General features: G+C 40.2%; 1 protein-coding gene and 1 pseudogene across 8 annotated transcripts in view; both read left to right on the top strand.

Moving 5' to 3' along the window:
• Positions 1–13,723, top strand: part of KLF8 (KLF transcription factor 8) — a 314,604-nt gene that overhangs the window by 240,470 nt on the left and 60,411 nt on the right. The window contains exon 1 of one of the 7 annotated variants that reach the window (XM_082610207.1): positions 4,126–4,193. The exons of 5 other annotated variants lie outside the window; for them this stretch is intronic. In XM_082610207.1, the coding sequence (XP_082466333.1) occupies positions 4,187–4,193 (7 nt within the window). In that variant the 5' untranslated portion in view covers positions 4,126–4,186. Of the gene's footprint in view, positions 1–4,125; positions 4,194–4,552; positions 4,597–13,723 lie in introns of those variants that run through there. One more of the 7 variants, XM_082610209.1, reaches the window with a different exon arrangement.
• On the top strand, positions 9,079–9,824 carry LOC309796834 (transcription factor Spi-C-like; annotated as a pseudogene). Its single transcript has one exon. The product of its transcript is annotated as a transcription factor Spi-C-like (transcript).

Consider the following 13,723-nt stretch of genomic DNA (forward strand, 5'->3'; position numbering starts at 1 on the left):
AGGTGAATTTAGTCATACCTCTGAATCTCTCAAGCAAGCAGTTTAGTTATTAATTTTTATAAGTTATTCATATATACAAGTATGGGAGTTATGGGAAACATGGAGGCATGTTCCCAATATCTGTGTCCAGAAAGGGACACAATCTAAAGCTAGTAGATTTAAGAGCTGCCATTGCCAAGAATAATAGTTATCCTATCTTGAGTGCTTTCTTTTTGTGAGGTACTCTGTTTTGTAGGCTATAATCTCATTGGGGGCAGATCCAGGACTTGTGGGGCCTGAAGCTTATACAACTTTGGGGATCCTCTTTAAGAAAAACACAGTTTGATCACTCTCAGTGTCTTGGAAAGAGGCCATTCAAATGAAGGGCCTCGAAGCTCAAACTTCATTAATTTCACTGTAAAGCCACCTCTGCAACTTTTTAAATCTTTTGACAATTCTGAGAAGTACTAGCAGTATACCTTTAAAAGAAATAGGTGAGGAAACTGACTTTTAGAGAAGTGAGGTCACTTGCCCAAGGTTGTACAGTTTGTAAGCTAAGTCATTGTTTTTCTCCAACAATCTCTTTCCAGGCTTTCTCTTCTCAGCTAACTGAATTTCCTTCTCTAAAATATCCTTATCCTTTGCTGGCAGAACTTAGCACTGTCTTCTGGCATGTGTGAGGAACTTAACACTTGTTCAACATTAGCAGAGGGGCGAAAGGTCTCCTTCTAGCTGAGCTCACAGGGGGAATATTCCCTCTGGGGAACTGCAGAACAAGAAGAAAGCGGGTGAGGAGGGCAATATTTTTCCTATTAGATCTGAGCTATGTGCTACTTTCAGCTACACTTTTTTTGTTCCATGAACAACAGTGACTTAAGAATGCAGGCTTTTCTGTTTATATACAACTTGACTTCCCCAGACCAGCTCTACCCTGTTGGGCCCCTATCTCCCCATGCTCTCCCCTCCCTTCCTCACTTCACCCTATTCTGCCCCACCTTCCTCTCAGCCCCAGCTCCCCAAGACTTCTCTTTTGTTGTTGTTCTACTGGGAGCGGGGAGGGTGGAGTCCTCTTACTGAGGCTTTTCCTCCCCTCCCTCCAGCCCTCACACTGGGCTCCACCCTACTAGTTTGTCAGCTGGCTTTCAAGAAAAGGAGGAGAAGAGGCAGGAGGATGAAGAGGAGGAAGAGGGAAAGGGAAAAACAGCATTTCTTGGGCCCTGACACCTGGGGTATCTGCATATTTCTTAGCTGTTGTTCATTGGTTCCCTACTTAATTTAACTCTTACATCCCTCATCTGACTCTGGTTATAAAGAGGAAAGTACAGGCTTCTACTTCAAGAAGGCAGTCTCCTTAAGCCTTCGGGTTTGATGGAAGGCATTGAAGGTATTGCAGGTCGCTGTTTGATTTATTTCTTAAGGAAGCTAATACAAAGGAGAGTCTGCGTTGCTTCCTGGAAGGAGAGGGAAAATGATCTCAATTTCTACTTCTCCATACGTGTTCCCCCATACCCTTGCCTGTGACTTACATGGCCACTTGCTGATTATTGATGTGTCAAGAGGCAAAGAATATAAAGAAAAGTCCTGCCTTTGTAATTAGCTGTGATATATAAAACCTACATATATATATATATATATATATATATATATATATATATATATATACTCAATAAGTGTATATATGTATACACATATGGCTTAGAACAGTTTGGCACATAGTTAATGGTCAATAACTATTATTATTGTTAATAATAATACCTGGCACTCAGGTTACAGAGATGATAACATCTGGTGCCTAACTTCAGGGACTTTATAGTCTAGTATGGGCAAGCAATTATATCAACAAATATGTGCCCTGAGGTAGAGAAGGGCACAGAGGAAGCGATGGTTAGTTCTGCCTGAAGGAATTAAGTCAGGAGGGGAGATGATCTTGAATTAGTCCTTTCAAGGAGGTAGACAGAGAACTTAGGCCATTTGAGAAAGAGAAAGAAAAGTGAGCCAAAGCACAGAGAATGGAAATAACCTGGCATTCTCAGGGATTTGTAATACAGGTAAGGCCCAGGAAATCAGCAAAAGCTCTGCTGCCTGAGAGGTAGGCAGGGTCCAGATCACAGCAGATTAAAGGATGAATTCCAGAGTGTTGCCTTGGATGTTGGGGTACATGGAGATGTCATTCAGGTGAACTACAGGAGGAATAACCGAGTTTGGGGTGGAATAAGAAAATAGACGATTAGAGACATTCTGGCAGCAATATCACGCGAGTGGGCATATATGTGTTGGGAAGTACTGGGCTGTGAACCTCAGTTTTCTTATTTTTAAAAGGGGGCTTGGGAATTCCCTGGCGGCCAAAAAAATAAAGGAGGGGCTTGGAGAATATAATATCACCTATTCTCCAGGGTTGTTATCCAGAATAAATGAGAAATGATGAATGTAAAAACACCTGGCCTAGTGACTTGCCCATATTAGGTGCTGAATACACAGTAGCTATTATTATTTCTCCTGTCTCTCTGCTCCCTCCTTCTCTCTGCTTTGTTTCTTCTCTCCCTCTTTCCTCCTCTTTAAAAGAACTGTGGTAGCAAAGAGGCACTGAAAAAGGCCTGTGGTTGCCTGTGACTTCCTGGCCTCCTATCAAATCGTTTAGAGAGGGACTTTCAAGCAAGGGCAAAGAAATCCTGGAAATGTGGCTGATTTGCTATGGATTCAGCTCCACAGGGATCTTCCACAATGCCTGGAAGAGAGGCCATCTCAGGGGTTTGAGGACTCTATTCTTAGAGGTCTGGTATTTGGGAGACTAAAAAGAATCTTTCTGTATTCACAGTTCCTTCATCTCCTCCTTCTTCCCTTATCTCTTGCTAGAAAATGCCCCCAGTTCCATTCTCCTTTGCTCTTAGTCTCCTCCCTGAGAAGATACTGTGACTTCGTTGTCCTTGCTAGTGTCACATTGTTACCATGGAGAGCTAGGACTGTAAATATTTTTCAGTTGCCAGCTTTCTTGCTTTTCCCCTTCCCTATTCCTCCCTTCCTATACAGCCCCCACCCCCAATTCCCGCATACCTTTCACCCTCTCTCAGCTTAACACGCAAATGGATAGGTGACCAAACGGTGTGCTTGCAAGCCTCTTTGAGAATAAGGAACTGAACTTGATTGAGTCGTACCTGCTGCTTCTGGAGACTGCCGCCAGGGACAAGACCAGAGCTCTCCACACTGGGCCCCGCCCCACCCCCTCCCTTCTCCCTCCTTGGTCTCAGCAGCCCCCTTCTCCACCTCCTTTCACTATCCTCTAGTGTCCGCCTGTCCCTTTTAAGTAACTCCACCCTCAGGATAGTCACACCCCTTCTCTGGGTCTAGCCGGGCAGGAGGCAAGTCACCCCACCCACTCGGGTTGCCCAGCTAGCACTGTCGGTCCTGACCCTAATGAACGTGAGGTCCCCAGTGGGGCAGCTAGGTGCACCCAAGAAACCTCGCTCTAGAGTACCCGCACAAGTTCTTGACGTTTTTTGCTGAAGCCCCTGTCCTAGACTTGGGTTTCCACCAATCGTAGGCATTTGCCCCTCCCTTCTTTCTTTTTAGGAAGGCTTTGGGGTGTGCAGCGGCACCAACGGCAGTAAAGTTTTGTGGTATATTCTCCTGGGTTCCTGTCTTGAAGGAGTCCTCCGCCTTAACTTTGTATTCCGGTAGTGCTTTGGGGTTTGGGTTGGTTTTCTTAGCTCTTAGCCTCGGCACTCTCCTCAAGGGTGTGTGGAGTTCAGAGGATGGGTGGAGAGTGGGTTTGGCCGGAACTGAATTGGTAGAGGTGAAAGGGGAACGGAGGATCCTCAACCTTGGCCACTTGGGCCCAGCGAACCCACTTTATTTTTAGCCAAGGAAAAGAGCTAAAAGAGCATTGCAGCAAGGGGAAGATTCTTTTTAGGAAGTCGGTTTTGCTGGCTCCCCAATTTGGGGTTGGATGCTTGAGAGCTTTGTTTCCCTTGTTTCGAGGGTGGTCCAGCTGGGTCTGAATCGACTCTGTGGGCTCTAGCCCTCCTCCTCATTTCCAGCCAGGAGAAAAAGAGGAGGTGGGGGGTCGAGAAGGAGAAGGCAAGAGCGAGCCGCCTGGCGCGCTGTCAGACAGGGGCGGGTGTGAGGGAAACAGCTGTCTTGCGATCAAGAGTATGAGCCTCTCAGAGGACCGCATGAGCTCCGGACACTTCAGGAGTCCCCAGCTAGTGACATGGGCGGTAAGTGACTCCCGAATTAGAACCCGCCCACTCCCATCTCCTCCCTCTAGGTTTTATCCCCCATCCCACCCCCAGTCCTCACTTCTATAGGTTTTAGTAGAGGGAGTGCGGCGGGGGCGGTGGGGAGAGAAGGGTACAAACATTATGTGGAATCAAATGAAACTCAAGGGAAAATGACTTTGCTAAAGGGCTGAGCAAAGACGAGTTCGGAATGGGAGGAGCACTTTGGGGAGCCTTGTAGGAGAAATGAAGAGGGGCACGAATGGATGGATTTGTTTAATTTAATCCGCCCTGGTTTGGCGCTTTCATTTTTCCTTCAGGGGTAAGTTTTGTCTTTGACTTAACCCCACACAGCCAAAGTTGCTACCAGAGAGAACGGAATTCGGAAGGCCAACGTTCCAAGGTAACCCCCTTAAATAGTAGCAGGTACCTAGATATGCTTCTAAAAGGAAGGAGAAGAGCAGGGGTTAAGGTTTGAGCCGAGGCCATTGAACGGCGAGGCCCTGAAGGCAGTCGCCGGGGAGGAGCTGCTTTGGGCGTGCCGGCTCTTTAAGGAGGGGCTGGGCATGGTTGGAGGAGAAAGCATAGGCCCTGCCCTGGCTCTTTAAAACGTGGCTAAGGCGGTTGGTTTGTCTGTGTAGGTGGAAGATTGGGCCGAATTGCTGGGATTGCTGGAGAGTATAGATTTGCAATGGTCACTTAGAAGAGCTGCCTTTTTGTGGGCTTTTTATGTTTAACTCTAAGAATTTGGGGAAAAATAAATCACAAAATAAATAAAACTTATTCTTTGGAAAGATAAATACAAACAGATGGTCAAGGGAATGATCCTTTATTTCCTTTTGTTCTGTCTACGTTGTAAAGAAAAGCGTTTATTAAGCAGCAGTCTGATGGTACTCAATGTGATAATAACTAGGCAAAGAGAATAATCTCCAAATTTGGATTTGAAGCTGATGGAGACTATGATGGTTGGGGTAACAGGCAGATCTGCTTTGAAATCCTAATGCCACCACTTACTGGCCGTGTGACCCTGGGCATTGCTTTTCTCCACTAGAGAATGTGGATTAATAAAGATATTTGGGTAGATTAAATACCTTAGTGTATGTGACGGAGGCTGCCACTCCATGTATATCTTAGTTTCACTTCCTTTTCCCACTCAGTTTGAGACTCTTTCTTTGGAGCACCGCTGATAGAATTAGTGTTTTGCTGTCCTTAAAACACCTTCCAGGGGGTGAAAGGAGACCTTGGAATATTGAATTAGCTTGCCCAAAGTCTGGAGCTAGAACATAGGTTTTGCTTGCTACTGATTTAACATTGTTCCCACTGGACTTTAGCACCTCTGAGAGAAAGGGACACTAGCCTGCCTTTCCCCTCATTCTTTGGACAACTTAACTAGGATGATATAACCAACAGGACCTTTGGACAACAGAAATCAGTGACTTACAAATGACCTCATCCCATTCTTCAGATTTTTTCGGGGGGACCCTTATATATGAAGGTTGTTCATTTTTGGTGACTGTTGGGAACACAGAGAATGGGCTGGGAACAGTGTCTTCAGGTTGGCTTGGGGGGCAGACAGGCAGAAAACATAGGAAGGGAAGAAATATAAACTCAAAAGTAAAAGTGATAGGTGAATCTAGTCCATCCTCAAGACCAGACTAGTTAATGGCTCTATTTTCAGAGCTCTGGGGAGCCATAGGTACCTCTCATTAGGGCTTTCAGGATACATTGGAAAGAAAACTGGGGAAAAAACATGAACTAGATTACTACCACCATTTCTTCAACTCCCCCCAACCCATATCATCCTAGTATATGCATTTCTGTAATGAGGTCCTTGTTGGTTCAGTTAATTGAATTCCAATAACCAATTCACCAAGCCTAGTCTAGTCATCTTTCATCTCTCCGGATTGTGTGTATCTGGTGGTGAGGGAGATCAACCTTTTCTCATTCTGGCAGGGGCATTATTATCATGTGACACATTTATATATTTGCCCTTGCCTTGAGTCAGTTCTAGTTTATTGTCCCACACTGATGAAGAATAAGATTGCCTTTGGATATATAATTAATTTAGCAAATATGTGTTGGCATGCTGTGTCAGGCACTGATAAACTTGTTAAAAACTCACTTCCTATTCCTCCATCTTAAATGACTTCTTTTTACTCACCCCCTCATTTAAACCTCAATCTTCCTTCAAGTCCTATTTTAGTCCTTAGCTCCCACATAAAGCTGTCCTTATCTCCTCAGCTATTCCTTAGAAATTGTACATCACTCTCTGTTCTGCTCAGTGGATACTTATAAATGAACTGCTTTGTAATGTACTTGTTTTTTATGATTTTTTCCTTAAAACAGTATTTCTAATATTCCTCTCATTATTAATCCCAAATCAAATGCCATTTGTATGAAAATTTACCTGATCCTTGCATATAGAAAAACTCTTCTGAGTTTCCGTATCACTTTACCCACATTATCTGGAACCTACACAACTCTCTTCCCTGTATTTTGGTCATTTCTGTACATATCTAAGCCCTTAGCCCCTTTCTAGACAGAAAGGTGCTTGAGGATATTACTATGATTGTATCTTCAAAGTACTTACCCAATTAACTTTCCCATGTAAACACGGAGTACCTATATTATAGATGATCTTCTAAGATTTGGCTCCAAAATATCATGTTTTTGTCAGTGAAGGAAAACTTGATTGGGATGATTGACCTAGATGATCATCTAGTACAGTTGTCATCTCATTACTAAGTAGAGTGTGAATGAATAACATTGTCATATCAGGTTCATTAGTTTATCCAAAGATGATGTGAAACCTTGTTTGGTGTACTTTCTGATTATCATATAATAATGTGTTCAATTCAGGTTGTATACCTGAAGTTGGGTTTTTGTTGTATTTATTGTCCCCAACTCAGCTTTATCATCTAGCCTCAGTTTTCTCACATCTAAAATAATACAGTAATTTGTAATTATAATTAATGTAAGTAAAACATTGGACTCTGTACCTAACTTCTAATACATATTTCTTAAGTGGAGGGTCTCATCATTTTGTTACTTAAGAGTAGTTTATTTTATTTAAACGTTGTTTGGTTTTTGGAAAAAAGGAAGGTAATTCAGTGAGACAGGAAGCTGGATTTAAAAGTCTGTAACAAGCTTGACGCTTTGTATAAAAAATTAAAGATATCTGTGTACTTAGATAAAATAGATGTAATGTGGGCAAAGCAAACTCTAGAAGTATTAAACACTTTAAATTAAGGAGCTATAACCTAACTCTAGAGCCAAATCCAGGTATTTGATACCAATCCAGGTATCAAATCACTAGCATTTTGATATTTTGTTGTAACCTCAAACTCATCATTTCTAAAATAGAACCCATCATTATCACTAGACTCTTCTTCCCCCACCTCTCATTCAAGATTTCTCCTTTTCATTTACCTAGTCCCGCAATTTACCATCATCATAATCTTGGTGAAGTCATTTAAATTCTGAACTTGAGTTTTCTCATCTTTGCACTGAGGATAATAGTAGAAACTACCTCATAGGGTTGCAGTAAGGAATAAATGTGCTAATTTTGTAAAGCACTTAGAAGAATGCATGATAGTGTAGTAAGAAATGGGGAAACATAGTTGTTGTGGTTCCCATATTCCATGCTCAAAATGCTGGCATCAACTCTCTTCCTCAGTTTCCCTGTCTACTTGGTTGCCAAGGGCTATGTTTTTCTTTCCCTTTGTATCTGGCATCAGTTCCTTTCTTTTTATTCTAACTACCACCACTTTAATTTAGTCCAGAGGTACAACGAATTAGCCTACAGACCAAATATAGCCTACGCATGTGTTTTGTTTCCCCTAAATTGATAAAACTTTCATTTTAAAATGAATTTTAAATTAATAATGCATTATACATCCCTTAAAATTTGAAATATACAAAGTGATATACAATGAGGAGTCTCCCTCCTAGTCTTGTCCCCAGTTGCCTCAGGCAACTAAAGTTATCTGTTTATTAGAAATTCTTCCACAGACATTTTATGCATATCAAACAAATGAGTATTTTTCCCCCTTTCCTTTTCTACACGGATAGTGACACACTCTGCATATTGTTCTACACCTTGCTTTGTCTACTTAAAAATATACTTTTGAGACCTTTCCATATCTGTATGTAAAGAAATATCTCATTCTCTTGTGTGACTGCATAGTTTCTCACTATATGGATGAGCCACAATTTATTTAAACAGTTTTCTATTGAATGCCATTTAAGATATTTACAAACTTTTGCAGTGTTTTTGTAATAACAATAAAAACTTTATAAGTATGTGTGTGTATTAGTCTGCTAGGGCTGCCATAACAAAACACTATATAGATTGGGTGGCTTAAACTACAGAAATTTATTTTCTTACAGTTCTGTGGGCTGGAAGTCAAAGATCAGGGTACCAGCATGATCAGGTTCTGGTGAGAGCCCTCTTCCTGGCTTTCAGATGGCGGCCTTCTCCCTGTGTGCTCATATGACCTCTTCTTTGTGCTCCTGGAGAAAGAGAGTGAGCTCCCTGATGTCTCTTCTTATAAGGACACTAACCCCATTGGAGGAGGATCCTACCCTTATGACCTCATTTAACCTTAATTACTTCCATAAAAGCCTTATCTCCAAATACAGTCACACTGGGGATTGGGAGTTCAACATATGAATTTTGGGAGGGACACAATTCAGTCTGTAGCAGTATGTCAATTTGCCCAGACCCACACTTTTAAAAAATGGTTGATTGCCAACATTTAAATAAATCATACTTTGAAGGGTGTTGCCGACCTGCGCTTCAGAGGGGAAAGTTATTTCCACCTGGAGTATACCTAAATGTTAGATTGGCCTCAGATTGACAGAATTGTCAATTTATTAATGAAGCATGGCTTGTTTTGAACAAGACAAGCTGGGTCAAGCATTTGAAGATGCTTTTGAAGTACTGAGGCAACATTCAACTGGTGATCTTCAGTACTCCTCAGATTACAAAAATTACCTGGCTTTCATCAACCACTGTTCTCATGTCAGAGGAAATTCCAACAGCTATGGTGTGCTGCCCACAGAGGAACCGGTCTACAATTAGAGAACAGTAATAAACAGTGCTGCGGACCTCTATTTTGAAGGAAATATTCATCATTTTCTGTAGAACATCCCTGAAAACCATCTGGTGCAACCTACTCTTCTCCAGCAAAAGGGAGGAAAAGGCAGGAAGAAGCTCCGACTGTTTGAATACCTTCATGAATCCCTGTGTAATCCTGAGATGGGTCTTGTGTTCAATGGATAGATCAAACCAAAGGCATCTTTCAGTTTGTATCAAAAAACAAAGAAAAACTTGCCCAACTTTGGGGGAAAAGAAAAGGCAACCAGAAGACCATGACTTACCAGAAAATGGCCAGAACACTGAGGAATTATGGAAGAACTGGGGAAGTCATCAGAATCCGGAGAAAGTTAACTTACCAATTCAGTGAGGCCATTCTCCAAAGACTGTCTCCATCTTATTTCTTGGAAGAAGAGATCTTCTACTCATGGTATGTTCAACCTGATCAAGGATACCTCAGTTTAAATAACTGGAATGCATATTATAATTATACATACTCCACTTACCATGATCTAAGTCACCCTGATTGCTAAATATACTCTTATATATCAAAATTTTCTGGCATCAGAAATCCCTACAAGTTTTAGGATTTTTCTCTGAAAGCAAATACTGAAAAACAAAACAAAAACCCAAACTTAATTATTGCTATCTTTTATGAAGTAGCATATAATCTATACTAACTTGGTGAAAAATTTTGCCAGTGAACAACTTTAAAATGATCAAGTCCCATTTGAAAATATAGACTAAATGTCCTTCCTTTTACTACTGTCTATGTAATACTTCCTTCTAGATTAATAATGCTAGTGGAGATGCTTTGATTTACATATTGATTTAAACATTATTTTCCTGTCATACACTCAGATAAAAAAAAATCATTCTAACATGTATCCAACAGCTTTAGCAACAAAACAAAAAATGATTGCCTGTGATAGTGTTCCGCTAAATTACATTCATGGCTTTAAAAATTTCAGTGACTAAAACTAGAACTACTATATGATCCAGCAATTCCACTCCTGGGTATACATCCAAAGAAAATGAAAACACTAACTTGAAAAGATATATGCACCCCAATGTTCACAGCTGCATTATTTATTTATTTATTTATTTGGCCACACTGCACAGCTTGCAGGATCTCAGTTCCTGACCAGGGATTGAACCCAGGCCTCTGCAGTGAAAGCACAGAATCCTAACCACTAGACTACCAGGGAACTCCCATAGCAGCATTATTTATAACAGCCAAGATATGGAAGCGACCTAAGTGTCCACCAACAGATGAATGGATAAAGAAGATGTGGTATATATACACAATGGAGTACTATGAAACCATAAAAAAGAGTGAAATTTTGTCATTTGCAACAACCTGGATGGACCTGGAGGGTATTATGCTTAGTGAAATAAGTCAGGGAGAGAAAGGCAAATACTGTATATTATCATTTATATGTGGAATCTAAAAATTGAAACAAATGAATATAACAAAATAGAAACAGACTTAAAGATATAGAGAACAAATTAGTCACCAGTAAGGAGAAGGAATGAGGGAGGGGGCAAGATAGGGGTGGAGGATTAAAAGGTACAGACTACTATGTATAAAATAAATAAGATACAAATATGTAATGTACAGCACAGGGAATATAGCCAATATTTTATAATAGCTTTGAGTAGAGTATAATCTAGAAAAATATTGAATCACTATGTAGTACACCTAAAACTAATATAATACTGTACATCTGAAACTAATATTGTAAATCAACTATATTTCTATAAAATAAATAAATAAAAATTTAAAAGTAAAAACTTTAAAAAAATTAAAAATCATACTTTACTTAAAACTCTAGAATTCCAGCTTCTCTTAAATAATCAGAAGATACCAACCCGTATGCCCTCTTGTCAACAATTGCCTGGAGTTGGTGAACTGCTTCCTCCTTTCCCTTTTAGACAGGACATGTATTCTCAGTTCATCATATTTCCTATCTGGCCTCAGTGATCTTAACCTGCCTGACCCCTCTAGGTATTGAGTTTGTGACACCTATGTAAGCTCTTACCATGATACACATAAAGTATTCCAATAGCTTCTAGTTCTACCTTGGTTCTTTTGCCTTCTCTATTCTGTAGACCACTGCCTGAATATGTTCTCTAAAACACATTTTAAAAAGTATGCCACTTTCCTTTGCTCCACAATCATTTACTGGGTGCCTACAAAGTTCCAGGCATTATGCTAGAAGCTGGGGTTAGGGTAGTGAACAATTTAGATGGGACCCTTGCCTTCACAGAGTGTATAGTCTACTCTTCCTCTCATCTGGATTTCCTTTCTGTCTCTTCTTGACCAATCTTAGTTCCTCAAGGCTGACCTCACCACAAACCATTTCTTTGGAATTTTTTCTGACTATTCTACTTTCAGTTATCTCCTCTTGTAATTAGTGTTCCTAGCTTCAAATCATAATTAAGCACTTTAGCATCTATTATCTTGTAATATTTGGTTATTGTTTTATTCATAGTTATGTCTCACTACATAGACTTGGGAGCTCAGATCTCTACAGGGCCCAATAAAATGACAGAAGCATGTCCTGTATAAAGAGGGCAGACATTTATCAACTCCAGGTAATTTTTCTCTTGTGCCAATGTAGATTCCATGTTGTAAGATCTCTCAACTTTTTCAGAAAAGCAACAAATGGAATTTTTAAAAAATATTTATTTATTTATTTGGCTGTGTCGGGTCTTAGTTGTGGCATGCGGGATCTTTCGTTGTGGTGTGTGGGCTTCTCTAGAGTTGTGGCACATGGGCTCAGTAGTTGCAGCGTGCAGGCTCCAGAGCATAAGGGCTCAGTAGCTGTGGCACGTGGGCTCTCTAGTTGTGGTGCACGGGCTCTAGAGCCTGTGGGCTTAGTTGCCCCGAGGCATGTGGGATCTTAGTTCCCTGACCAGGGATCTTACCTATGTCCCCTGCATTGGAAGGTAGATTCTTAACCATTCGTCCACCAGGGAAGTCCCAAGAAATGGAGTATTTTAAAAAAGGAATCTCCTTTTAAAGGAGAATGTAAAAAAAGAGAAAAGAATATATATATATATATATATATATATATATATATATATATATATATATATAAAGAATATAGATATAATATATATATATATAACTGAATCAGTTTGCTGTAACCTGAAACTAACACAACATTTTAAATCAACTATATTTCAATAAAAAATTAAAAATAAATAAATAAATATGGGGTGAGGGAAAATAAAATATTATCAGCTAATTTGATTTTATTTTTTAACAACGCAGTGGGAACAAGGCCAGCATCTGCAGTGGGCTGACAATTTTCTCTATCTGACCTACACTGCAAAACTCCCGGAATGTAGAGACCAGGTGGAAGCTTGGTACTATCTGCTCCCCCTCTCGTATATATACACAGTATCTACTACAGCGTTAGCTATTTAGTAAGTTATCTATAAAGCCTTGGTTATCATCAGTAAGGTCCTCTTTAAGTCAACTGTAATCTCCAATAATAATATAGCAGTTCTGTTTTCTCCTAATACCTAACATGTGCCTTTGAAGGCAATTATCAGGACAGCCTTCCTTTCCCTTACCTCCTTTTTTCCAAATGTAACCATCTAAATTTCTTGACCTAGCTCCATTTTTTTCATTTTAAAAAATTTATCATTTATTTCTCTAGAGTTTCTTTCATTATTTTCTGCAATTCTCTTCCATTTCATTTCCCTTGAAATACAAACACAAACAAGGTACAATATCCTCAGAAAGGTCTTCACAATGCTTAACTTTTATTTATTTGGGGCTGATTATTCCAGCTCTGTTGTCTCTTTCTGTGTTGTCAATGATTTAGCTGTTTCATCTTCAATTAGAATAAGGATGTGTGATGTGATTCTATTCATTTTCTTTTTTTAAAAAACTAGTTCTGATAAATATGTACAATATAGCCCCTCCAGTTTTTTGTAGCGAGATCCTAGAATCAATGTGGAGCCTTTAAAATAACAATAATGATTATTGTTATTGGTACGTTCATTTACATGACCTCTGTGGGTCCTATAAATTGAGATGGCCCAGGACTCTTATAGGACTTGATGTTCTTGAGCCAGGTAGCTCAGGCAGTGAGTGGAGAGACCATTCAAAAGAGAAAGTCTCTACCCTTAAGCACTGTACTAAGCATGGGCAAAGACCCCTGTGCTGTACATTCTTTTTGGTTGCTGCAGTGGCACCATGTTTAATTTGTTGGAGGAGACTGTTGCATGAAACAATAGTATAAAGTAATGAAGTGGATTGCATGAGATTTTACATGATGGTGTAGAGTAGTGAGCTTGTATTGCTGTGGCTTTTTGTCCTTTTTCTAAACCAATGCCTCAGTGCCAAGCTGGAGCTCTGTATTCCTAGAGGTTTTGTCTGATGATTAACATCACAGTTAGTGGGAATCTTTTAATA

The sequence above is a fragment of the Mesoplodon mirus genome (assembly GCF_964341445.2).
Source record: "Mesoplodon mirus genome assembly, chromosome: X".
NCBI lineage: Eukaryota > Metazoa > Chordata > Mammalia > Artiodactyla > Ziphiidae > Mesoplodon > Mesoplodon mirus.